Raw genomic sequence first — 27,907 nt, 5'->3', positions numbered from 1 at the left:
GTTTCTCACCATTACACAAATTTGAAAATAAAAGTTGCCATTTCAACAGCCATAGCCCTTGAGCAGGAGAAACACAGAGCTGGAATGAAGTTTGCAAGATTTTCCTTTGATTTTGGCAAAGAACTTATGTGATGCAGCTCTATCCTTTCCTTTAATTCTTTTCCTGCTGGTTTACCATCATTTTGTCAGGGACTGGGCATATTGGAAAGGATTAGAAAGCACTGTATAGAATATTTTCACCCCGCATTCTATCTTCTCCCATCTACTCTCTCTTTTGTTTTTCTGGCCCATTCCCCCCTGAAGTCTTTTGTTTCCTGGCAATAAGCAATTAAGAAGTATTACTTTTTCCTTTCTTAACAAAGCTTTGGCACATGCTCCATCAAACTTGCAGCCTATTGCAAAGAAAAATATGCCTAGGAAGGCTTAGATGCTCTTCAGACTTAGTAGCTAGGGCATCCAGCATCTTTGCATGCCTGTATGCCCAGTGTTCTAGAGCTGATAGGAGGGGAGAAAGGAAGAAAATAGTGAGGAGGTGTGGGAGGAGGATGGGGGAGACAAATGCCAAGTGCTCAGGAAGAACAAGGGACAGCAGTTCCCCCACCCCTATGTTTACTCCTTTCTCTACCTCTAGTATAAGGTGGACCATCCCTACGCTGGGTACTTTCTAAGAGGAGGTCTTCCCCTCCAACAATTCCTGCTTCTATGCTGGGACCAGAGTCTGCGTGGATATATGGGTAAGCATAAGCAATAGGGTGAGCTTACCTACAGGTAGGCACCATCTGGGAGTTTCTGCTGCCAGGTAAGAGCTGGATTTTTTCATAGTTAAGGTGACTTTTCAAGACTATGTTTCTGTCCTGGTCTGCTGTTTCCTCTTAGTCTAGCAAGTGCAGCTTCCACGCTTGTGGGCTGCCACACAACAAAGGCATGTCTAAGGAGGCTTATTGCACAGCAGACGTGTTTCCACTGGGGGAAGGACTTTTTCATTGCCTGAGCTTTGATCGAGCTGAGAGGCACTCCGGGAGCTGCGTGGTGCAGCCTCAGCCCACCGCATGCATGTTTGGAGACGGGCCCTTCCCCGGACCTGACCGCCTGGCTGGCCCCACATGCCAGCCCTGGAGAGGGCACGCACTGCTGCTGCCCCCACAGTGCCACAGGTGAGCAGGGGACCCATTCACAGTGGGACAGAGACGATCCTGTTAGCAGGGGCTGGCACCCAACTGAGGGCCCTGGCGATGGGCAGGGAGATGCTGTGACCATGGCCAGTGGTGGTCTTCCAGGCAGTGTCACCAACCCAGATGTGTGCAGGTGGAGCGGGTGTGGTGGCTTTTGTATTCTGCCCGTTTTATTTATTTCAGTACTCCCTCAAAAGGTAATGTTAAGGTAGAATTGGGTTTGATTTTATTCTTCCAAATTGTGGTAAAACACCATGCTCGTCCCTCCTTTATCCTCGCAGAAATGAGAATGTGTCTGGTTTTGATGGTTCCTGCTTAGCTACGTTCAAAAGAACTTCTGCTATTTCACAATTGAAATTACAGAATGCACTGGCAGAATTAGACAGTCCTCTCACTTATGTACCTACTCTTCCTTGACTATTATGGAGAAGAGCAGCTTTAAATAGAGGAAGAAATTTTTTGAAACAGAAAACAGCCTTATACAGTGCTTTCTTAATCTCTAGTAAACGTTACAAAATGGATTAAGAAGGACTAACCCATGGAAGATGGCTAAATATATTCAGAGTGCTATGTAAGCTTCAGAAGATGCTACTTGTAACTAGGAAATTCTGCTTAGATGGCATTTGATTGAAGGAATATAAAATCTGTTGTCTGTGTGTACACATTGAATTGTTTATGCTTTGGTACACTTGGGTTTCTTCTCACTGTATGGTTATTTGCTTATTTAAGAGCTGAATATGTTTACTGCCAGAAAACCTGTATTGTATAAAGGATTAGCAATAAGAACTACTAAAATCAAGTAATACATTTTTATCATTGCAAATATTACAAGGTAAGGATATGCCCTTAAAACAACAAGCAAAATCTAAACCTTGTGTCAAGGCAATTGTTAGTTCAGTTAGGTGTTTGTTGTCCAATATACACAACTTTAAGAAATGTTTCTGTATGTGTAGATTCATCCATGCCTAAACCCTTCTGCAGCTGTATGTGTTGATAGAGCTCTGGTTCTTTTTTTCTACCTATCTGGTCCAGTAACCTGGCCCCAAGGAAATGTTGTGCTACATCTTTGGATTATTCTTTGCCAACACTCCTGCCACGTCTGGGATGGAAGAGTCAGTATGGGCAATCTGTCCTCCTGCTTCATGGCAAACTGGAGAACTGTGGTGTACAGGATGACAAAAAGCTCAGGCTGTTGCTACACCCAGGCCCCTGACAGTGCATCCTGACCAGCTGGTTCTCTCCATGGACATCTCCCTGGTCTGTTATCTCTGACCTCCCAGTGCAGCTGGGATGGCATTAAAAATTCTCCTAGTATATTACTAAAGGAACCAAAAAGACCTTTGAGCACCAGTAGTCTGCAGTCAGAGAAATACCCATATTTATACTTGTTGCACAAAAAAGGAAAGGCTAGAGCTAACAGTGCCAGTGGTCTATGGTACCCTGGCCACACTGTTCTGCTCTCTGTCTTATCAGCTTCCTTCAGAGACATTGCTGGCACATCTCTGAAGAGATAGGCTTCTACTGACAAGTATATGAGTTGTTTGAACTCTGCCCTTTCACAGATTGTACTAACTCAGTGTGGCATGATGCATTCAAGAACCATACATCAACTCATATGATGAAGTTAAGCACTGGTGTGTCATACTCCAACTCAGCAGCTCCATGGCACATTTTTGGTCAGCCCTGTATATGAGATGCAGTGGAGGAGATGATGCATGTCTCTGCTGCACATTCCCAAACTGGACACTGCTTTGCTCAAAAATGAGGAAAATTATCTTCTTCCATGCTTCTGATGTTATCCTTTTTCTTTCTGTAAATTATAGATTTATTTCATGTGCTTACATGGCAGCACACTATTTGTGAGTGTCACATCCATACTCATAAGTCTGATTGAATTTATCCCCACGTGAGTGCTGTGAGGTACATGCAATCATTCCCCACTGTACAAGTTTGGGAGTGGGGCATGCAGTGTGACGTTTCCCAAGATGACAGCAAAGAGGGAAAAGACAGTAAGATTTCTGCAAGCACAAGACCCTTGAAAGGCATGAATATGAGTGTATATACATATTCTTAAAACCTGCTCTCTTTCATTTGTGTAAAATCTGTGTTTTAGACAAACGTAAAAGAATAAGAACTTTTATTCTTATTTTCAGCCAGCAGTTCTATAAAACATAGTGCTACTAAAATGTGAACACAGAAGCTGATTTCATAAATATTTTCAGATCTGATTTAGAGAGATTGAAACTAAGAACCAAGTACTGTACTATGTAAGTAGAGATTTAAGAATTACTGATACCTTTTGTTCCCAAAGTGCAGCATTTAGGTTTTCTTTACTTCTTTGTATTTACCTGCAAAGAAGCAAATTCACATTTTTTTTCTTTAACAATTGACAAAACCACTGAGCCCTAAGGCCCTATCTGAAATGGTAAAGGGAACTAAACCTCTTTATTCTTGTGTAACTCATTAGCTAACATCAGGCGATTAGAGCTAATGTTTCAATCTAAAACAATTCAAGTCCCTCATTAACAAGACTAGATTTCCTTTGATCTAATTACTCAATGTCCCACATATGTGGGAAATTCAGAGATCAGCTCCGAGAAATCTCTGCAGACAAGGTCACATCTAGAAACGTGAACTTACATATAGGTTCCAGAAATGTGATTTAAAATGTTAACAAGCCTCGATTAGTCCACTGACAATGCTTGGCCAAATGTTCAATGAAATCACATTGGTGATAGCACAAGAATGAAGATGAAGATTGTTTACTGAGTACGATTTAATCTTCATTATTATAGGCAAGTGGATTGCAAATTTCCTTAATTAAACATCCAGTGTACTGGTCAGATTCTGTTGTAAAGTTTGATAATTGCTGTTGTAGGGAAAACAGTACAAGAGGGTGTTGCTGTCACATGACAAACCTTTGAGGCTGAGCTGAAAGGATGCCCTTTAAAAATGTTCTTCATGTTTTCTGGTTTAGAGGCAGGGGATATTATCATGGAGATTTCTTCAAAAGAAAATGCTCAATTTTTCTCAAACAACACAATCCTGCCTGTTGACCGATCTTCATTCAAATCTGAATCTTCTACTTCCAAGGAAAAACAATCATGTTGTGGAGGTATAAAGGTAGAGTAAGAGCTTTTGTATATATTTTTGTATATATATATATTTTGGTGGGACTTGGAAAACTTATTTTTTGTAACCTAACCCTTTGTAAGTTGAGATTATGTGTTGGTGAGTCAGTACAAAATTATTAAAGATACTTCAAAGTCACAAAAAGATCTGTCTCTGATCTGTATATGCCTAACATTTGGCAATATTCAAATAAAACATGTTGGCTGAGGTTTGATTGTTTTGAGACCATCATCCTGAAGGGTCAATTATATCCTCCTTATTGCACCATACTGTTTTCATGAAGCTAGGAGCAGAGTCTAAGAAGCCAGATACTACAGTCAGATAGACAGATGTTAATACAGATGGCATTTTTAAGACTGTAGCTTTCAGAGCTCTGGGAAAAATTATTTGTATTACGATCTGTGTGTTCTGAGTCCAACGTTATTGTAAAATTCTTGATTTGAGAGAACTCTGTATGAAAGTACTTTGAATTCAATATCTCTGCTGTATCCTCATTCCTGGTACCCACAGTACTTCACTGATACAACGGAAGCCCCCTGCATGAGCCTTACAACAAGGCTGTACCTCAGCCCATTGCCTCTTGGAGGAGAATTCCCCACTTTCTGGGACACTGAGGTACAGAAACTTTGCATGTCATCTATACCCTACACTCAGCAAAATGTTGAGAATCCTGGGTGAGGTCTCAATAAAATACCATACAACAGTGAGAAAGGCTGTTTGAGTTATATGGAAAATGACTCACCAGCCTTGCCTAATTCTTTACAGATTGTACATTGTTTTAATTTTTCTTGTTCTTCCAAATGAACCAAAATACTGGCAATTTATTCGCAGGTCCAACTTCCAATAATGTCACCAGGACCAGTGGTAATTTCACTGAAGTCTACAAATTATGCAAAGCAGTTAATATATAGTCATGTTAATGGGATCTAATAAATGCTATCAACATTTTTTATTCCCTCAATATTCTTCCTGATTTCACCTGCTCTTGTAAAGGCCCAGAATTGGGATCCTGCCTTGAAATAGAACATGAGTTGCATTAATTAAATTTATAGCACAATAGTTATTTTATCACTGTTCTTCCATTTGCTTTAAAATAATCCAATCCTCTCACTGAATAAAACTTCGGTCATAGATTAGCCACTTAGGAATCAGCTTTTTAGATCTAAAAATAGAAAACAAATACTATTTCAGCTCAGATTTTTTCTGTTCCAGATTTTTTTTTACTTCTGAGGACCAAAATGTTGTGATTAACCTTCAGACTTAAAACAAACAAACAAAAAACAACACGTGGTGTAGTGGTTTGGTTTCTGTTTTGTTTTGTTTTTTTAACAAATTACCAGTGTTCTCATGATTTAAAATTACCTTCATAAAGAAAAAAAGAGATGAGGTTAGATATTTTACTTACAGTCATTCACAGACCACTGAAGAAAGTGAAATCTGTGCACCTTTCTGTCCCAGATCTAAATCAGAAGCATGTTTCCACTAATACATGTGTTCTCCATTTCCTTACTGGGACAGCTCCAAACCCAGTGGAAAAATGTGTACCATGGAGATGGAGAATTTTGAAGTTCTAGTTTCACCTGTATGATTTTCTTGTGGAAAACCATAGTTGCTTTCAAATTGCTCTTTAAAATCCAAGAGCATGAACAAGCAGAAAATGTAAAATATTAAGGCAATATTTTTAATAGAGAGCTTTTTGAAAGCTTTAACCATGGGAAATAAGAACGAGATGCTGTTTGTTTACACACAAGTGCTTCTGAGAAAGGAATAACCAGCTCCATATAAAGAAAAATGTGTTGAATGTGACACAGAGCTATTTTTGAACCTTGACATAAGAACTGGCATCCAACAGTGATGTCAGTATTACTATTAATGTGCCTTGTCAAAAGTGATGTCGTAAGGAGTGTTGTACTGGCAAGGTTCCAGCATGCTGGAAAAGCTTCCAGCATGATTGCTCAGAGGTCAGACCTAAAGAGTAGGACAAGAGTCTTGGTCTCTTTGTATATCATACACAACTGTGTCTTTTATTTTTTTGTTTACGATTTTTGACACTTTTTGCAAAGAGCATCCATATATATTCAGTTAATACAGCTTGTATTTGAAGGTAGAAGGCAAACTTGTGGTGAGTATCCCCGGAGCTAGCAAACTTAGTAAAGCTGTGTTTACATTAGGCAATAGCACTGTAGGAATGGAACAGATGGCTCTGAGGACCCTGTGATCACCCTGTATGCATTTCAGCGTGGGGAGTTATTTTAGGTTTGAAATAATCCTGTCCCACAGGCCGAAGAGCCCTTAGTTGTTAAAGTGCCTTTCTGGAGTACATCTTCCAGTTAAAGTATTTTGGAAGGAATTTATTCTGCCTCTTTGTAGTGTGAACCACTGGGGTCCAGAATTTCATTTCTGAATCAGACTATCAGGACATTAAAGCACATGTGAAAATAACTGAAAAAAGAAATACTGCTTGTGCGAAACAGAAGGTTGCAAGAAGGTTCTTCCCTGGCAAGATGCTCGGCACATTCAGTAGAAAATGTATGTTCTGGAGCTGGAAAAAGACCTAATGGGAAAAGGGCAGTCCTAAACAATTATTGTTTTCGAGATGATTACTCAACTTGTGGAACCTTGTGACAGGAAGCAGATAATTCCTTCTGCTCATTACTCAACATCCAGTACTGTTCTAGAAGTTCATGTGGATGGAGACATTCCTGTATGGATACCTCAGTGCCACTCTGGTTTTGAAGGAGAACTATCTACCAGAATAGTGCTCAAAAATCTATCTAGTTGCAAAAACGTATGTTTAGAAATCCCAACACTAAACACTGTTTCGCCAGGCTTCACTTAATACCCTTGCTGTTACTGTTGTGAGACACATCCTCCTTAGAAAGATCAGGAGTGCACTATATTTCTCAGACCTTTAAAGCTTCAGTAGCTTTTCATCTACCTGGAATTAGAAGTGGTGAATAGCAAGTTCTGCTCAGATTGTTATTGCTCATAAGAAATACACAAATAGGCAATTGAGTATATTTCATAGAGAGGGAAAAATACAGACATTGTTATCAAGGAAAAGAAGAACTGGTAATGCAAGAACTGCTTAAAAATTACTAATAAAGTAAAGCATTTTGCCTGATTTTAATCATTGTCAATTTCTTTCACAGATATTTCTTGGTGCGTTATCTTTTGTTTATTTTGCTAAAGCGCTGTCAGGAAGTTATCTAAAAAGTACTATCACACAAATAGAAAGAAGATTTGATATCCCTTCCTCTTTGGTTGGAGTTATTGATGGCAGTTTTGAAATTGGTATGTGCTGTATAAATTCATTTTTGTTTTCAGAAAAAGATACAAAGATGCAATTTGTTGTGAAAAAAATGATTGTATGAATCTTCTCTGTCCATTAAAACAAAGCAAGGTACACTTAGTAGTAATTAATATGGCTATCAGTATATTACACTGGATAGATTATGGTTGCTAACACAAGCAAATCAATATAGTCCTAAATATTTTGTGATTTGATACACTCAGCTGTTAGCTAATAAATACAAATACACTTGTTAAATGATAAATGAGAATTCAACAACTTGCAAAGATTTTAGTCTTTTCTCTCCTTCAGTAAGAGTGCAAAACTCTAACTGTGATCTGTGTTCACTGTTCAGTCTTGCATTAAGGTTTGTAGTATGACATCATCTCTTGCTATTTCAAATTACTGGATTTGTCTCTTGCCTGTTCAGTTACTTGTGGCACTCATGGAAATGAAATCTTAGTTGGTATATAAAGCTTTGTTGCTCTATCATTTTACACAGTTTTCTTTTCCAGTTGTTTTTCCAAATGTTTATGGTTATCATGAAAGGTAGTGGGCTCCTATAAAGATAATGGAAAGAGGTTGAAGCACCAACCACATACTGTCAACCCTCCCCCCTGAAATGGCTGCATACACTACACACTGTGAATAATTCTTCTCAGGAATGTTTTATCAACAAGCCATAAAACTTGGTTTTCATTTTGTACTCTCTAAGGGAACCTCCTCATCATAGTTTTTGTAAGCTACTTTGGAGCAAAGCTTCACAGGCCAAGAATAATTGGAGCAGGCTGCTTAATTATGTCAGCTGGAACATTCCTAATTGCAATGCCCCAGTTCTTCATGGGACGGTAAGTGCAAAGTGATTGGTATTTTCCAACTGGACAACACATGCTGGATATTAGTTCACTGAGATATGTAGGCACTGACTGTGAAAAGGACCACAGAATGAGTTGTACGCAGATGTGGTTATTCAGTCTAATATTTACTATAAAGACTTACTGTCTTACAGAAGACCTAATTTAACATATGTGCCATTCTAAGCTTTAATCAACTTAAATTTTATTAACCTATGAGCTATATAACCTATTAGCTATATTTTGACATGATTTAAGAATTACTGAAGTTTTTGTGAAGCTATAACTAAAATCAAGAAGACAGTCTGAGTATCAAACAAGAGTGCATGCACTCTCTGATAATTTTTAGCACAGATTCATGTGTCACAGTAGATTTCCTGTTAAACTCAGATGCATCACTGTGACAGAACCAAATGGGGAATACTCATGTACTATTACAGTATAAACTAAGCACCATTTATTCCCTACAAATAGATCATTCATAATACTGGATGCAGATAAAATCTGCATTCAAGTGCTGTGTTTAAGTGCTCTTCTCCATGGTAGCAAGAGATTTGTTTGTTTCTTTTTTCTTATAAGTTGGGAGAGTAAAAAACAACTTTGGTTTGTAAACAGATATCAGTATGAAAGATTTCCTTCCACCATCAATTCAACTGTTAGCATCTCTCCATGTCTGCAGGAGAAAAGCCAAACTCCACTTTCGACCTTGGAAAAATCTCAAGCCAAAATAAATGCAGGTGAGAGCAATCTCTTTTACATATTGTAGTAAGCACCCTAGAACATATCAGAAGGCTCTCAAATGCTGATTTTATTAGAATGCAAAAAATTGGAATCAGAAAAATTTGTCCCAGAGAAAAGCCAGATCGAACTAGTGGGACTGATGGCGGCTGCAGCTCTCCCAGGGAGCGGAGGGGCAGCGCTGAGCTCTGCTCTGTGTGACAGCGACAGGGCCCGAGGGAACGGCATGGAGCTGTGTCAGGGGAGGGGCGGCTGGGGTTAGGGACAGGGGCTGCTCCACAGGGCGGTGGGCATGGAGCAGGATGCACAGGGCCCCAAGTTGCCAGAGTTAAAGGAACATTTAGGCAACACTCTCAGACACAGAATTTGAATTTTGGGTGGTCCTGCGTGCAGCCAGGAGATGGATTCTTTGTGGGTCCGACTTTGGATGTTCCATGATACTAAAACATTTATAAATCTGGCCGATTTTTAATACCTTTTAATATTTACCTGAAGTAATTTTTGCTAGACATATGTCCAGCTCAGTTTGATGGAATTGTCCACCTCTGGCCTCAAAATGTTTTTCAGTTTTCCCACTTTTCCAACGTCACAAGTATTTTAGAAGTCCTGTGCACTCATTATCAAAACGTTGTGGTAAAAACACATTTTTGTCTCTCTTGTGATGTACCCAGGATGTGAAAAAGAAGCAGGTTCTTCCATGTGGATCTATGTTTTACTGGGAAATCTTTTGCGTGGAATAGGTGAAACTCCTATCCAGCCGCTGGGAATTACATACATTGATGATTATGCCATTGAAGAGAATGCTGCCTTATACATTGGTAAAGTAAATAAATCGCTTTCTTTTTTTTTTTTTCCTAATGGATTTTTCCTTAGAGAAAATGGAGCCATTTTTACTAATGGAGTGAGTGGTGTTGAATTAACCTGCCCTGATTGTTTTACTTGCATTATTTCCAATATTACAGTTTATTTAACTATCGTTTACATGCAAGTATCCAAGTTCTCTTTTAATTATACTAACACAGTTTCATTATCTTGATTTGAGGAAGGAATTTGACCTTAGGTTCCTGCTGTTACCCTAATCTTCCTAGTTCTTCTGAATGTAGACTGCTGAGACTCTGTGCACATTCAGTTCTCTGTAAAGTGACAAAAACGTGTTATTTTAAGCACTTAAAATAGAATTTCAGTGTGTGCTCATGACTTTCCCTTCAGACTGAGGCAGGATTACAACCAGTAGTACTTGAAACTTGAAAAAGTAGATAACACCTTTTTCTTCTTGTATTCACTGTGTGAAGAAGCCTGTGTATTCACTTGAAATATTACCAAAACATCTTTCTCCATCAACACATCATCTCAAAAAGTTTCCAGCTTGGGAAAACTTCAGGATCTCTGTTTAAAAAAATGCAGTCTTTCCAGATTTCCAGACGAGTTTTGAAAATTCAAAATATGGAATGTTTAGCTTAAGCAGTTTTGATATATGTTAAGATTGGATACCAAACCAAAGTGATTTTTCTGCCTGTTCACTGTCTACCACAATTTAAAGTTTATTTCGGTAAGGGACATTTTTTTCCAATTACTTTAATCTATCTGACTAAAGATTTTATAGTAATTACAAGTTGATGCTATTATTAAGTTTAGGCCATCTAATTCCCTGATTTATTACACTGGGCTGAATTTTGTTCCTAAACTGTTCTTCAACATCAAAATATCAAAGTGACAATGAAGTAGTTGGCATTTTATTGTTTTTTTCTTCTTGCAAAAGCACTAATTTGTGTAACTAATGTGTTAGAGAGCAAAGGTGAGTTAGTATTTTAAGACTGTCTCACTTGTTATCTATCATATATTTTGTTCTTTTGTGCAGCAAGAACTGATGTTCATTTTCATTCAGAAGAATAACAATCCTCCGGTTTCTATTACAGGCTGTGTACAGACACTTGCAATTATAGGTCCAATATTTGGCTTTCTTCTTGGATCCCTATGTGCCAAACTTTATGTTGACATTGGCTTTGTAGACCTTGGTAAGTCAGAAAATTCAAGTTTTAAAAATATAGTTAAGCTGCAGAATTCCTATTTTAGGCTTATGTTCCAGTCAAAGAACTATCAAGTTAGCTTCTACAGATAAGAGGCTAATGAGGGCAGAGCAGCTACTCTTTGAGTTAAAATGGATGATTGTAATGCCATGCCTCATGAAATAAAGTCTATCCACAAGGCCAAGAATGGAAGAAATTGGAGGCCCAGTGCTCCCTCAGGCCCAGCACAGCCTCAGCCTTAGGAGTTGTGCTGGTGAGGAGATATGGGCAGACAGTAGGCACCAGAAAGAGACAGGACTGAGGCTCCTGCCAAGAGAAGTCTGTGTTCATTTTCCAATAGATCGACATTGCCTAGAAAACAGGTTCTGCAATGTGTACAAGAGCTCTTAACTACCTTCCTCATGATACAACACCTTTCTTCTAGCTGTGCTTATGACCCTAAAATAGAACAGCATGGATGGGAGCAGCAATTTTTTACCTGCACCACTCCATGGCCTTATCCTTGCAGCCTCTTTGGGAGCGTGTGAGCAGTGTTTTGGGACCCCTTGGTGTCAGGGGTGGGCCATCACTGTGACACAGGAATCAGCAAGCTTTGTTGCCTCCTTGAATGCTAAATTGCTCTTGTAACATCCATAGAGACACATTGCACCGTTAAATCTGGTGGCAGGGAATGGACTTCTCTAAAAAAAAGTTACCACAAAATCATCTTCCTTGCTATCAGAAAACATTCCTTAAACAACCTTTATTATTTTTTATACCTTCTTTGACTTTCTCCAGACAGCCTAACAATAACTCACAAGGATGTGCAATGGGTGGGAGCCTGGTGGCTGGGTTACCTCATAGCAGGTGTGATCAGTGTTCTGGCTGGCATCCCCTTTTGGTTCCTACCCAAGCAGCTCCCAAAACCAGAGAGCAGAAAGGATTCCAGCACCTCTTCTGAGCAGTCCAAGTTCATCACTCAGGATAACAAGGAGCAACACAAATCTTATCAGCCACAAGTGAAGGTTGCTGAGATGGCAAAAGGCAAGTCATTGGAGCTTCTGTCCTGATTGCTGAGTCTTTCTCTCACTAGTTTTCAAACTCTTTAATGATCTCAAAATTATTTTGTTTTCCTCTGAATTCAGTTTTCACCTAATTCGAATTCACAAAAAAGCCCTCTTAATTGTTCTGTAGACTTCCTCTTGCATGTAGAATTTATCCAGCTGTGAGTTTTAAAGTTACACTAGTGATGCACCAAATATCACAAAACTGCAGAAGTTTGTCATTCACAGAGTTTGGCCGTTGTAGATGCGGGGTGTCAGAAAGCAACAATCTCAGTTTCTAGTAAACCTTGTTATTCTTTATAGTCATCCATTCATAAAATGCATACAATTGCTGATCAGAGTAAGGATAGGAACATACCAGGTACAGTACTTCAGAAGACTATCTATATTTTAACAAAAGATTTTTTGCACAACTGCCTTTCCTTGGCTGTAGTTTGCCGGAAGTATTTTCCCTCAAGACTTCAATCTGTAATTCAATGTCTGTGCTTACTGTCAGCTGTGCATAGCACCCTCTGCTCCTAATTTCAGCTGAAAGACACTGTGGCTGTTGAGGACACACAGTAACAGCTCAGTCCTGTTTTCTGATCAAAAGAAGGTATCTATAATCAAGATGGCTGTTCTGGAAAGCTGATTCTTAGTATTTTAGTCCACCATTTCCACCATCCAGGAGTGCATCTCTTACAAACATAGTGGGACAATATACTCCCAAAAGTATCCTGCATTTCTCCTCTGGAAGACACAATCAGATTACAAAACACTATTCACAGCAGTTATTCTCTCTCTGGTCTAGTTGTCATTTCTGCTGTTTTGTCTTACAGACTTCTTGCCATCACTGAAGAACCTCTTTGGAAATCCAGTTTATAGTCTGTATTTGTGTGCAAGTATCCTTCACTTCAATTCTTTAATTGGCATGGTGACATATAAGCCAAAATATATTGAACAACAGTATGGGCAAACATCTTCAAAAACTAATTTTGTTATAGGTAATAATATATCTGCTTCTTGGTTCCTTAAAAATGGACATTTTAGGAGTGGTGTATGCATACATAAAGGGAAAATTGTTTTTGAGGCTATACTTTTTTCTCCTCCTTTCTTATCTGGCTTTTAAGTAGTAGCTCATAGAAGGTAAGTTATGTTATATCTGCTTTAGCACTTGTTAGCTCCTAGTTTATCTATGCAAGGGTGACTTGCATAGATTACACAATCTGATACTTCATTTTCAATTCTACTAGAAGAAACTGAAAATAATTAATTTTAAAATACTTGACATAAATTTGTCATCAGACAGATCTGTTTCCTTGCTGGCTTCCCACTTATTTCACCAAAGTGAAGATCAGCTCAGTGCATGCTTAAGGACTGACCATAAAGTAGCTGTGATATTGCCAGTGATTTCCTACTTTTCAAAGAGGTTGGTGTTCAGTAAAAGAAGTTAAAGTCATATAAGTGATCATATAACATATGCATCAAAATTAACATTATTTTGGTGCTATGGGGTGAAGGAAATACAAGTATTTCTGCCCTAACTTTACCTAAGAGCCTTTTTCTATAGTAAAGTTAGGATTCCCAGAATCTATGAACAGCTTGAGAGTGGGAGATGCTGCTTCTGTTGGAATCACTGAGCTTCTGTTCTGCTGGGCCCACAGGAAGAAGACACCATTTTCATTTAGTTGCAGAGGCAGCTTTGAGTATCAGGATGATGGCTGCTTTTTGAGGATGCCTTCAGGATGGTGAACTTCACTGTCCACTTTGTTGAACCTAAAGGCTTGGACTCAGTTTCTGAGGTCCAGTGACTCAACAGCATTAGACAGCAAAGAGGTTTACATCTATTCAGGACAGAGGGATCTGCCGTATTTCAGAGCAGCATTAGTTGCACAGCAACGAGGTATATATATGCAGAAAAGCTGTAGTGATCCATTGTGCTATGTTAATTCCTTAAAGATAGAGGCTGGAATTTCCTGGCACGACACCCCTACAAGCAAGGAGAAATCTTCAGGCATAGGCAATGGCCAGAGAAAGTCCTGAAAACAATCCCTGCATTCAGCACAGTACTTCTCATTGTATTTACAGATTTTCTGGACTTAAGCTTTCAGGTATGTGCAAACTGGGTGAGGATTAAGATCCATCTGATTTCACACAGAATACAGACTGTATCCAACAGGGAAAGTGTGACAGCTTGGCTAGGGAAGGGTTCTGAACAAGTGATCATCACTGCAACAAGGAGTTTTCCCTTCCTTTCTTCTTTGAAACTGCTCTTCCTAAGAAAGCTGAAGGTCTGCTTGTACTAACAGTGCCTATTTCTCTTTCCCTCTATTTCCTCTATTTCTTTTTTCTTTTTTTTTTTCTTTTTTAAATTTGTATTCCCATATACTTTGAGGACATCTGAACTGACAGAGCAATTTGAAGCACTGCAATATCAATAACAAAACATGCTGGAGGCCAGAAGAAGACATTTTTCAGTAGTCACAAACTCAGGAACATGCTAGAGAGAAAAAGGGTGCCCACTGTATTTGTATTGTTTTCTTTAAATATATGCACAATATTGTTTTCCACTATGCCAGTGTCAAGCAATAGGTTGATCTGTAAGGCCATGAAACATATTTATGAATAAAAGAGGTGCATAGGAACGGGCAAGCAAGGTGTGTGTGCTCCCTGGTGCATCACACAGCTCCCATGCTCAATTCGTCTCCTCATACAACAAAGAGAACAGGAAAAGCTGCAGTTTCAAACTGTTTGGACAGGACACCTTCATGAAATTATGTAGTGACTCTATATTTACATATGCTGTGCTTTGAAATCCCCTGAAATACAATTTTCACATGAATGCAGATGAAAAAATACCACCAAGTGTCTTGAAGCACAGCAGTAACTGAATGAGGCTGTCATACTTGCCAAAGTACTGACTTCTGCTTTTACCAGATGGAATAATTCTCCTTCGAACATCGAGTGTTCCTCTAGCATCAATGCTCAGCCCTGCTTTTTCCATGCATGCAGATCCATGTAACACTTATTAGAGCCAGAAATTCAAGGCATCCCAATGCACTTCATAACAGGGAGATCAGATGCTAGCATGAATTTGTATTTATCATCAAACCATTTGAAATCTGAATAAACTTCAGGAACTTCATCAAATGTTTGAAGGCATGGATGCATTTGTACTTGCTTTTGTTTTGTACGCTCACTCAGCTCAGCACCGCTAGATGTCAGCATGAAATAAAACTGCAAAACACATAAAAATCTCTGTGCTAACCAGAATTTAATGTGCTGAAGCTAGCTGGTAAAGCTGGGAATATCAGTTTCAGTAACTATGAAATCCAGAAAAGTGCACTGTGCTGGATTATGTAGATTTTTTTATGGTGGTCTCTATTTACATCTTTTTGCATGTACTGAGCAGGATGTTTTTTTTTAATCTTGTCCATACCTATCAACATAAGCGACCCTTTGAGAATCAGAGGTCACACAATGTTACTTGTTTCCTTCACTGATCTTCCACTTGTTTGCCTGAAGCTTATTACAAGAAGAGTGCCCATGGGTTATGTGTATCATTTAGGGTTACAAAATTCAGATAGTGGAGCATTTCCAACAACCAAAACTGGATATACATATATATATACAACTGCATATATCTCATACGCATGAAGGTGGTGGCATACCACTTGATCTCTCCCTGGATGAGGCTTCTTTGGGGAGTCATTAGTTTTACGTCTGGCTTTGTAACACTGGGTAGAACTGAATACGCTCTCTAGAATTACACAGTTTGGGCTCTTGCCAGTGTGAAAGGGAATGAGAGAAGCTGCCCCATCGCTGGAGAGTTGTTCAAGGCCAGGTTGTTGCTGTGGGCAGTCTGATCTAGAGGATGGCAACCCCACCCATGGCAGGAGCTGAACTGGATGATTATTAAGGTCCCTTCCAACCCAAGCCATTTTTGTGTTTCTATGATTCCTCAGTCAGCACAGCCCTGGAGCATGGCTCTTGCTGCTCCTTCTGTTGCTCCATGGTGAAGGACATGAATGGAGCCATAGGGAAGGTCTATGCCAGAACCCCACAGAACCCCGGCTGTCCAAAGCAGCACAATATCCCAGGCAACTTCTCCAAGCCTAGAGCACCATTCATGAGGAATAGCATTAGGAATACTTGAATCAACATTAAAATGATCCCTCATCTTACAAACTAACAGCATAGAAAACCACCTAGCTTAAGAAATTAGAGCATTCTTATCTAGAACTAAAATAATATATTGCTGATACTAACCTTTCAAAGAACTAGCAATTAAATGTTACCCTATGAGCAAGTTAGCAGCAATCCCAGCACATTCACAGGAACAGTCCAAGTCTGAACAAATAAAATGCCCAGCTTGAAGAAGTTTCATATTTTACTTCTTTATGTTGTCACTGCTGCTGCTTTAGTTGCTGAGGATAGTCCACTGAACTAGAGTTTTCACTAATACCAATTTTTCCATTCGATTTCAGGTCTTATCAACATTCCTGCTGTGGCCTTTGGCATATTCTCTGGAGGACTGATCATGAAGAAATTCAGAATTAATATTTTAGGGGCTGCAAAAATCTCCCTAGGATCATCTCTTTTTGGTTACCTGCTGTTGCTCTCATTGTTTGCCATGGGCTGTGAGAATTCAGATGTGGCTGGACTGACTGTGTCTTACCATGGGTATGCCGGGAAGGGCAAACTTCAGTATAAAGTGCTATTGTGAAAAAAAACTCCTTGATCATTGTATATAAAGTATATGTTGTTGAAAAAAGGAATGACCTAAATATGCTTCTCAGAAGTGTGATTCAAAGCAGTGGAAACCATTCTGTCTATTCCAGTGGGCATTGTGTCAGAACCCGTTTGTGACTGCTGCCTTCAGCTCATTGGGTTTTGTGTCACAAGTGCAGATTATTTTTCTGATTACTTTTTAATTATCATTGCCATGGGACCCATCCTTTGAATGCAGAGATTCCAGGAAATGTGAAGAGTTCAGAAGGGGAGTGAGATTCAATTAATTATTTATTGTCTCTGTGTGCTGATGAACAACTCATGATGTTTAATAGCCTCTGAACCCAAAACTGAAGAACTGGTGAATTAACCATGTGTTAACCATGGTGTTAACCTGAGGTACCTGAGGTAGCCCTGCCATTACAGCCCCAGGAGCTGCACAGTAGTTTTGTCCGTCAGCAGCTAGATGGAAGTGCAGATAGGGTTGTCGTGCAAGGTGGTATCATCAGTTTGGATAAATCCCATTCCAATCATTCCCCCACTGATTTTGCTGTGACAGTTGCCCATGAAACATTCACCCCTGTCCTTGCAATGGAGTATGCATGCTTTGTTGGTGTCATGATTTTATGATTTTTGTTATGTTTTGTTATGACTGTGTCCAGCTTAAGATAGATACAATCTTAGGAAATGTGAGAAAATGTTTGAATAGTATCATTAGCTTTCTCTCTTAATAAAGTAACTACTGTCTCACAGTGGGCATCTGATACTGTGAAATCCTCATGACAACAAAGAAGTTAGAATTTACCCTGATGTACGGATAGGAAGAGACTGCACCTTTATGGCCTAAAGACACAAACCCCATGAGCTGGTAACAGTTTCTTCCACATCTGCCAGAAAACATCATTGAGATTCCTCTTTTTCCTGCAGGGCCAAGCAGAAGGCTGGTTATGAGCAAGGCCTGTTCTCAGAGTGCAACATGGGCTGCATGTGCTCCCAGAATGACTGGGATCCTATCTGTGGGGAAAATGGCATCACCTACATTTCTGCGTGTCTTGCCGGCTGCCAGGCATCCAACGGTACTGGGAAAAACACTGTGAGAGCCTTTCATTTCCATACATGATGTGGTAGCTTTCCTAATATACCAATTCTGTCACAGTGAGTGAATTAAAGAGTAAGGTGTATCCTCTCCAACCAGAAACTGCTGAGGTTTTAAGCAATCTGCCACCCACTTTTAAAACTCTTTTTTTTTGTTGAAAAACCTTTTCCAGTTTGGATTAAAAATTGTGGCTAGCCAGATAAGCCTGATGTGCAATTCCTGAGCACTTCCCTGCTGCTCTGCTTATCACATGCTTTCACCTGCTGTCTTACAGGTATTCTTTAACTGCAGATGTGTAGGAATTCTGGAATCTGCTTCAAGAAACTCCTCAGCTGTGATGGGAATGTGTCAAAAAGGCAATGAATGTCCAAAAATGTTTCTGTATTTTCTGGTAATATCAGTTATCACTTCATATACTTTGTCAGTAGGTGGCACACCAGGATACATACTTCTTCTAAGGTAAGCAATCATTATTTCTGCTATGTTGGCAAATATTTTCAAGATGTTTTGATGTTCAGTGTGTTTTGATCTTGGTCTCCTTCTATTCCCTAGTACTGTGAAATGTTTTCAGCTGTGAGTTAGCTTTTAGATTTTTTTTCAGGTATTAACAGATATTCTACCGCTGTTACATCAGTGTGTCTATAGTTACAGATACATGCTATATGTTTCTGATTTTAAACATGATCTAGAAGGCCTAGCTATGATCTGTGTCAAGTTCTGCTTTGCTTAATAACTTTTAATCCACCAGAACAGTGATAAACCTCCATGGCATGGACAGAAATGAGCTCTACACATACTAATCAGTGTATGCAATATGCCCATAGGAGGTCAGTTTTCCCTGCTTCCTATGTATACCCATATATACATACACAGAGGTGACCTAACCCAAACCATCAATGTACACTCAGCTCTTCTCCTTGAGTCTGCTGTATTGTTCCATATCATTGTTATGTCCCACATTTCTCTCTTCAAATAATAATAATAATAAAAAAAGATAGATATAGCACGAGATGTTTTTTTGTATTGGAGTTTTTTCTGTTGTAACAATCATGAGTTTATTAAAAGTTAGTCCCAAAGGATTGTTCCACTATGTACTTAACTGCTGGGACTGTTTGTCCATCACTGAGTATAAGCTTCTAAACTAATTTTAGAAAGTGCAAAAGGAACATAATACTTCCAGTGATTAACCTGGGTTTTTGACAGTTTCTTGCAATTTTTGGATTCTAAGTGCTGCTCACTCTGTCTTGGAAGGCTTTCTTTCTCAGCTCCTTTTTCCAAATTATTTCCAGATGTGTATGATCTGCTTCTCAAACAAAACAACACTAAATCTCTCTGAGTCTTATTATTTTTGTGTTTTCTTACACCCAAATTTTCTTTGCTTTTGAATGAAATTTTCTGGAATGGGACAGACAGTGTCTTTATGCCACATGGAAAAAGCCAGGTCTAGAACTGGCTGTATATAGACTATATGGAAAAACCTAAACAGGGAAATGTAACTTCAGCTGTGGTTCCAGCACAACCCTTGAGCCAAAAGTAATGCTCATACAGAGGCTTACAGAAATGGTTGAGGTGAGGACACTTGTCCACCGATCTCCACAGGTGCTGACATTGAGATCTGCACCTTAACAATGCACAGCTTTCCCCACCAGACCACGAACTGAAAAAAACACATGGTGCCACTCCAAGGAGTAACTGCAGGAAGAAAAAGATCGATCTATCTATCTATCTATCTATCTATCTATCTATCTATCTATCTATCTATCTATCTATCTATTATTTATTTTTTTTTATTTTTTTTTATTGAAGCTTATGTGCTGTCTATGCACCAAGAGGAGGATATTGACAAGTTCAGAACTTGTGTTGCCCCTTGTAAAGTGAAATATTCTGTTGAATAAAAATTGGTGAGGATGCGGTTTTCTTCCTAGATCCCTCCATACATTGTTTACCTTATATCCATAAAGCATGTGGGTGAAAATGTATCACAAAGGGCCTTTTGTATCACAAAGGGCCTTTGCACAATCTCTGTCATACTCAGCCTCCAGCTCTCCATCTTTTCTCCACCACATAAATGTTTGGGAGGAGGCTCATGAAGCTGAACATCTCTGAGCCTAAATGGCACAGAAATGCCTGCACCTCATACTCCCAACCACTTGCTCCCAGGGGACTTACTGCTCAGTGGATGTATTTAGAAAATCTTAGAGAGGTAATAATAATAACAATAATAATCCTAAAACGTTTCATATGAAAGCAGAAAAGAATGGCTTTATTTGTTCTGCTCAAGTAGCTTTTGTTTCTATTGAAAATTATTGTACTTTGAGATACACTTAATTGAAACAGAGGAGTTATGTGTTTTTCTGCTGAACTGAAGGTGTCAGAATCTGATTCACAGCTAAATAAAACAGAATTCAGTAAGTTCAGTCCCCCTCTTTCTTGTTCCCTGTCACTGATCTGCAGGCACAACTCCACTTAAAGCTCATGCTTGCTTTTCTGAAATCCATCATTGTCTGCTTTCACTAAAAGTGTGTCTGAACTGAAAGCGTGCTTCTGTTCCCAGAAAACAACAACAACAATGACAACAAATCACTTTGGAAACAATCCACGGTCAAGCTTCAGACTTGACTGAAGTTTGCTTTTTGTTTTTTTTTTTTTTTTACAAGTTATCTGTCTGTAAAATTATTCAGTATTGTGAGCTCTGATAAGATTCTAGCACTTAAGCAACTTTCTGGTTCCAGGTGAGCAGCCATTGTTGCACATGCCATGGAGCACAAATACTGCTAAATCCCTAAAAGCCTGTAAGATTTAGTGACATTTACTTCAAGGGTTTACTAGACTGGAATCACTGAAATACGCTTGCAGCTGGTGGCAGAGTCATTTGCTCAAATGTCTTTTTTAGAGGTATTAAGCTAATTACTATTGCCAGGGAACTTGGGAAAGCCCTGTAGTTGTGGAGGAAATAAACCCTGCACTTCAGATAGCTGTTGTTTAAGCACAAGCTATTAATAGAATGTGATTAGGCAGTGATCTTTTTCTAGTCTCAGATCTCCTGAAGGATGCAGCTCTCACGATCTCAAACAACCACAGTTTCTGAGAAAAAGATATTACAAATGCTCTAACAATTACTTTCCCATCTGAAAAAGAAGGGTGTAAAGCCTACAGAACACATAATAAATACTGAAGTTTTTGTTTATCTTCCACCTTTGGCTTTCCATATCCTTAGACTTGATTAAAAGGACTTCTAGTCTGAAGACAGCTAGCGTATCACCTGTCTATTAAGAGAACAAAACAAACATCACTATCATATTGCATTCAGTTCTGCATAGATGACAATGGCTATAGACCATGAGTAACAAACAGTATGATGATAAAACATGATTAGGTCACCAGAGAACAAAACAAGTGAATCACAAGAGAAGCACACAATCATGCTTTTTTTGACTGTTTGTACTCTGATTTTCTCTTCCATACATAAACTCCATGTCATTTTGTGATTTCACTAGATTAAGGGAGGATGACCTGAGTACAGTCTTCTATAATATGGGTTCTTACTGCTGTCCTGGCAGCTGCATTGGGAAAACAGAACAAAACGAAACAAAAAACTGGTGGGGAGCAAAAAAGTTAGTTCTGCAATGTCTTTATTTTGAAGGGTGTTCCTGACTTCATGAATTTCTGTGGAAACTGAGTCTATCTCCTTTCAGAGCACATAGGCCATACCTCCTAAAAGGTGTGTTTAAACTCATAGTGACAACTGAATCTCAGCCTATTTTTCATAGTGAAATGAATGACTGAAGCAATAGAGAATATTATCAGGTAACACAATGAGGCACGTCTGTTAGTCACCACATATATTAAGCATGTCCCAGTTCAGCCAGGAGACTGGGACCATTCATGTACATGGACTCTTGATGGGTTAGGTCTTGAAATAGGTAGACTGGGTGAAGCAGCACACTTTGAGTGGTTCCATGTGCACCTTACTGCTAGAATGGACAGGAAGAGTAGCTGTCCTCAGCTTTATCACTTCCACCTTCCTGGGTGAGCCACATGCCCAAGGCTGGAGCAGGGCTGATCTCAAGCTGGTAAGACTGACATCCGTGCTGGGCCCCATGCAGTCTCAGAAATGTCCATCTGTAAATGGTCTGTTCTGTCATACAGTAGTTTGAATAATTTACCTTTACAGGAAATTTGATCTTGCTCCTAGACTCTGGGTAGGGACAATATTGTGCCTAAATACCTTTTACTAGTTCAGGTCATTAGCCACAATTTCAAATAGGGTTTAATTGAATAGGATTATCGAATGATGCATGATTTTATGAGTGTCCTTTTTGTCTTAATAGCTCAAAAGGGCTGGTCTCATCTGAAAGGGCCCCACCTTGAAATGTGATACTGAATATACATGTTTAGAATTCCTTGCTGCTGTTACAATTTTATCATATTATTTATATATTTCTGTGATTCTGCTGAATTCAAAACAATTAAGGAAAGTAAAGTAACATTTATTTCCTCCCTCATTATTTCTATTTTTGTTCAAATTATTTACAGTCTGTTCTATATTTCTACTTAACATTTTGTTTTTAGATGCATTAAACCACACTTGAAATCATTTGCACTTGGTATCTATACACTGGCAATAAGAGTGCTTGGTAAGTCCAGACATATTCTTGGGTGTATTTCAATGTAGTCCTCACTAATCGCTTATCCTAGAATTAAACTTGGATTGTTTGTAAAAGCAACTTCTAACAAGTTATTATTATATGACTTAACAAAAAAATTGGAAAAGGATTTAAAAAGGGGTGCAAATTTATGTTTCTATAACTGGAACACCTATGAGGAGAGGTTGAGAGAGCTGGGACTATTCCACCCAGAAATGTTCAGGAGGGATCTTGCTTATATAAATATTTATATAATTTATATTATATTTATATAAGTACCTGAAGGGAGGTTGCAAAGAAGAAGGAGCCAGACTCACTAGTGCCCAGCACCAAGACCAGAGGCAATGGATGCAAACTGTAGCACAGGAGGTTCCCTCAGAATGCCACACAGAACTTTTGTGCTGTGTGGGTGATAGAGCACTGGCACAGGTTAACCAGAGAGGCTATGGAGTGTCCTCCTTTGGAGATCTTCAAAAGCCACCAGGATGTGCCCTTGGGCACCCTGCTCTGGGTGTCTCTGGTTGAGCAGGAGTTGGAACAGATGGACCCAGAGGTCCCTACCAGCATTAATCATGCTGTGATCCTGTGACTTTATAAATCCTGTTGCTGTGTCATAGTTACAGTAAAAATATACGTTGCTAGCACCCATTGAGGTGGCAAGTGATCCTTTGTACTATGAAGCCAACCTTAAATCTACTTCTTGTCTCTCCTTATTCAACATCAAACAGAACAGAACAGATAAGGCTGAGAATTTGTGATATTTTTTCAGGTATATTTTTATGAGCTACTGAGGGGAATTAATCTAAGTAGAGGTGTACTGGAGGTCAGAGTTCACTGCTGCCTTTGATAAAGATGTTTGCTGACTTCAGCAGGCATTCTCATGATCTGCTTCGTTTCTGACCCCATCCTTATTTCTCATAGGGAAAAAAGTGTTCATTTGGGCAACGTAAGTTGTGACTTCTTAAATCAGGAAGAGTGTGAAAGCTATTCGAATGTATAACTTTGTATTCCATGTTAGTGTGTGTCTAGATCAGAACTGGTCACACAGAAAAGTAATCTTCTTTTCTCTGTTTCTTTCTTTGTTTGTTTGTTGTTGTTTTTTAATATACCCAGCTGGGATTCCAGCCCCAGTATATTTTGGAGTGGCAATAGATACCACTTGCCTGAAATGGGGAAGCAAAAGATGCGGGGGAAGAGGAGCATGCAGACTCTATGACTCCAGTGCACTCAGGTAACAACTCTTCTCCATTCATTCTTGGATTTGCTTTCTTTAAGCGCATATACAGCCAGCACAGGTAGAATTTCTATCAGAAAATGTGTGCAAATATTTGATTTGGGATGAATTAATTTGGCCAGCAAAAATATCAAGAATGCTTAGTTTTTAGCATTCTCTTCTGGTTTAGGCTTTTTTTAGTCCATACTAATTCAAGACTAGTGGAAATCACTAAATATTTAGCAAAAAAAAAAAAAATCAGTTAAAATCTCAATTTTCTCCTAAATATCCACCAAATTAGCAAAAAATTTTCTTCTGTGTTTATATGTGGAAGGGCTACTAAACCTCATCACTGCTCCATTCTGGAGATGGACCACAAAAAAGTAAAGGAAGAATCATATGGAGATTATCTGAAGTTCTAAAATGTGCTGCTATCTCTGTTGATTTATTGCTAGAGAAAAGTAATTATCTAAACTGCATTACTGAAAGACATTAGCAGAAACTGAGAATGGAATAACAATGATAAAAGGGAAAAGGAAGAACAGGTCTGCTGCTGAGGTTCCAACCCCATGAAAACAAACAACAAACATACAAAAACAAACAAACAAACAAACAAAAAAAACCACACCCAAAACAAAAGACGTTTCAGAAATTTGAAGAAAAGAACAAAAACTAGTTTAGGACTCATTCCTAACAGAGAATAACAATGTTATTACTGCTGTTGGTGTTGCAACTTTAGTTACGCTTGTAAGGTGAAAATACCACCAAATATTTTTGGTATAACTGGTACTGTATATGAGACAAGCAAAAAATTAATTGCCCTGGAAATGTTAGTATTCTTCTTACTGATGTGCACTGAAAAGGAAGAAGTCAGACGATGCCTGAGACCCTTTCTAGCCACAGCCTATACAATGAGCTCGGTGAGCTCCAGCATCATCTCCTTACTACTGTACTTGAACACTTCTTTCTTAACTTACCCTTATTACATGGAAATACAAATGTGTCCGTACTGCCTTCTAGTTGTGCCTTCCCTTTGAGATAGACTCTGACAGATTGTTTCTCTCTCAGGTATGTGTACCTGGGGCTGACACTGGTGTTGGGTACTGTGTCCATTCTCTTCAGTATTGCTGTCCTGTGGGTTCTCCGGAAGAGGTCTGCTCCACAAGATGAAACTCTCTCAGCCAACAGGGAAAAAGGCACCTGTGTGACAAAGAGCAGAAAAGATAATGTTGTCAATAGTGACCATTTAATTCAGACAACTTACTGGCCAGAAAAAGAGACTAGGCTTTAGGAAGGCAGATCTCCACCATGATGTTATCCAGTGAGTGGTGTTTCAGGCAAAAATTCATCATCAGTGAAGCAGGATTTTAGTATTCACCCTAAATAATATTGACCTTCCTGTAATTTTCACTGTAAATACAAAAAGCAAGGAATACGGATATCACAGTACATGTCCAGCTCTGAAAACACCACTCAGCACTTCTCCTGCTGAGTCAACAGTACTCAAGTGAGGGGACTTGTTATGGCTGGAGAGGTGCAGATTTCTACTTCAGGCAGGTTTTGTGACTGCTGAGAGTTGCATCCTTCCTTGCCAAGCTGCAACAGCTGCTGCCGCCCCTTTTCTACCTTCTGTGTACAAGGGGCAGCTGAAATGCAGCTTTCAACCATACTCCTGGTCTGACTTGGCAGTCTGTAAAGTACAGGGGTATTCTGCATCAGTTCTTGCACATAGTTCACCCTTCCAGTGTCGGGCAGGAGGACGGGGTTCTGCTGGAAGGACAAATCAGCCACACACTCTGAGCATCCCCTGAATTCACTCTACAGCAGTTAGGCCATCAAATGTTGTGGTTAGGAATTTCTTTTCAAGCATAGTCTGCTAGAGCATAGCAACACAGCAATAAACATTGTCATTACAGTCAACATTTCCATGAGTGTTATCTAAAAGAAATCGCAAAATCGAGCTTCTTTAGCCTCCAGCAGTTTCTTGTTTCTAGCTACTACTCAGTGTTCTGAATAATTCCATGCATACTATGCAATGTAATAACACCCTGATATGAGATACATATGATTAATTTCTTAAAAAAGCTATGAGAAGTCAGCTTCAGAAGAATAAAATTAATTTAAAGGCAAAGTGATTTGAAGCTTTCCCTTCTAATTTATTACATTTGTTAGCTGAAACTAAGACACGTCTCATACTATCCTTTTGTACATACATTTTGCAGTTTGCTGATGTTTGGTATTAAATAAAGGTGGAGAGCTCAGTGAAGGGTTGCTTAGTATGGAACAAAATCTCAAGAATGCTTGCACTGAACAAAAAAATGACAGCACCACTGCAGATTGCCTCTGTTAAAGCAACTAATAGTTGTGTGTGATAAAAGGTTGTTTTTATCCTTCATCATAGTATTGGCAAAACAATCTTGCTCTGCATCATTTGCATCTCAGCAGTGACTACAAGTACCATGCTGCCTTGCTGAGTTTGTAGACCAGAGGTAAATGTTGAGTGTCTTCTCGTGATGCATGGGAAGCGTCAGAGGCAGAAGAATAGGATTTACTGAGCTTTATTAATGATACATGTTTACATTGTGCAATTAGGGAACTACCTGTTCTTTTCACATGTAAGTATACTTAGAAGAGGGGTGTTGCTTAAGCAGCTATCTCAGCATTAGGTAAGGATTTAAACCCATCACTTCAGAAGATGCAGTTGATAGAGGAAGGACTAATGCGGCCCACTGTTTGCCATGTATTCTAGACAGGGACTTTCAGGTATCCAGCCAAGTGAGCGTCAGTGGCTGTGAGCAACAAGGCTCTGCAGGTCTATGTCTGGTCACTTAGACTTGCTTGGCTGGGTATTGAACTAAGGAAACAAAATAGTGAGAAAGCTTTTTGACTACAGGACTACCTGAAGCATTCTGGCTAAGGTGAATCACAAAGATTGGCATCCTACTCACAGGTCTTATTCACAAAATATTTTTATAAAAACAACAAAAATATCCAACTGTGTCAGTATCCAGGATTATGAGGGTTACTTGACACCATCAGGTCTCAAAGTAACTAATGCTTAATATCAGTTCTATGCAGCCTCAGATAATGCAAACTTTAGCACATGTCCAAGACTTACATAACTTCAAGCCAAATAGAAATCAGTTAATTTCCAGAAATTTACAGAAAATCGGAGGAGAGGGACAGGGGAGAAATCATGCTCTTATACTGAGCAGAGAAATAAAAGAAATTAAGGGAAATAAATGTATCCTACACTACTTGAGAAAGAAATGGGAAAAAAAAACATTTTGAGTTATGATCTAAGTTTATGCACACAAGACTGTACTTACTGGATGATTCTTCTAAAGCATGGGTTCTGCTTGCGTGAGTCATTTTCATTACATGTAAAAGAAGAAAGGGTACTATAAAGTAATTTAATTCAGCAACTCTTATATTTGTTAGGGTTTAAAATGAGTACTCATTTCTTCTCACTCTTCAGCAATGATCATACCGTAAGTTATCAAGCAGATATACTCCGTTTTCACTTTGAAATATTTCCAAGTCTGCTACTTTATTTTAGTATTTCAGATATTGAAGTAGAAACATGTTTGGATGTCTGATCAGAGATTCAGGTTCTGGATTGGTTATGACTGATGAACAAATATTCTCATCACTAATTTGAACCTGCCAGGTTCTTCCTATCATTATTTCTTGCCTTAAACTAAACCTACAACTGGTAATGTATCACAAAGGTCATCAAATTTAGGGATTTTATTAATATTACTTTTTTAGAATTAGCAGTGTTGAAGTCTGCTTGAAAGCCTGCAAGAAAGCAAATTCCTTTCATTTCCAAGGTTAAGATTGTTAAAATAATTTCCTCAGATTTCCTAACCACTGCTGTCTACTCCTGAGAACGTGGTGTAACTCATTACCTTCTTAAGCAGCATATAGCAATGGGATATATGTTGTGTAAAAACACTATTAATACATCTTCATCTCATAGCA

General features: G+C 39.0%; 1 protein-coding gene across 1 annotated transcript; it reads left to right on the top strand.

The window, feature by feature from the left end:
* The first annotated feature begins 673 nt into the window (after positions 1 to 673).
* Positions 674 to 25,471, top strand: SLCO1C1 (solute carrier organic anion transporter family member 1C1). The gene is made up of 15 exons (XM_065741116.1): positions 674 to 734; positions 4,150 to 4,295; positions 7,457 to 7,598; positions 8,312 to 8,444; positions 9,066 to 9,187; positions 9,860 to 10,006; positions 11,105 to 11,203; positions 11,993 to 12,238; positions 13,077 to 13,241; positions 16,725 to 16,920; positions 17,896 to 18,061; positions 18,339 to 18,523; positions 22,637 to 22,701; positions 23,824 to 23,941; positions 24,992 to 25,471. The coding sequence occupies exons 1-15, from the start codon at positions 731 to 733 to the stop codon at positions 25,212 to 25,214; spliced, it is 2,157 nt and encodes a 718-aa protein (XP_065597188.1). The 5' UTR covers positions 674 to 730; the 3' UTR covers positions 25,215 to 25,471.
* Positions 25,472 to 27,907: the final 2,436 nt, after the last annotated feature.

The sequence above is a fragment of the Cyrtonyx montezumae genome, unplaced genomic scaffold, assembly GCF_038088225.1.
Source record: "Cyrtonyx montezumae isolate F1298 unplaced genomic scaffold, pur_monq_1.0 scaffold_3, whole genome shotgun sequence".
Taxonomy (NCBI): domain Eukaryota; kingdom Metazoa; phylum Chordata; class Aves; order Galliformes; family Odontophoridae; genus Cyrtonyx; species Cyrtonyx montezumae.
The sequence above is the reverse complement of the archived record's forward strand: the minus strand, read 5'-3'. Positions and strand labels throughout refer to the sequence as shown.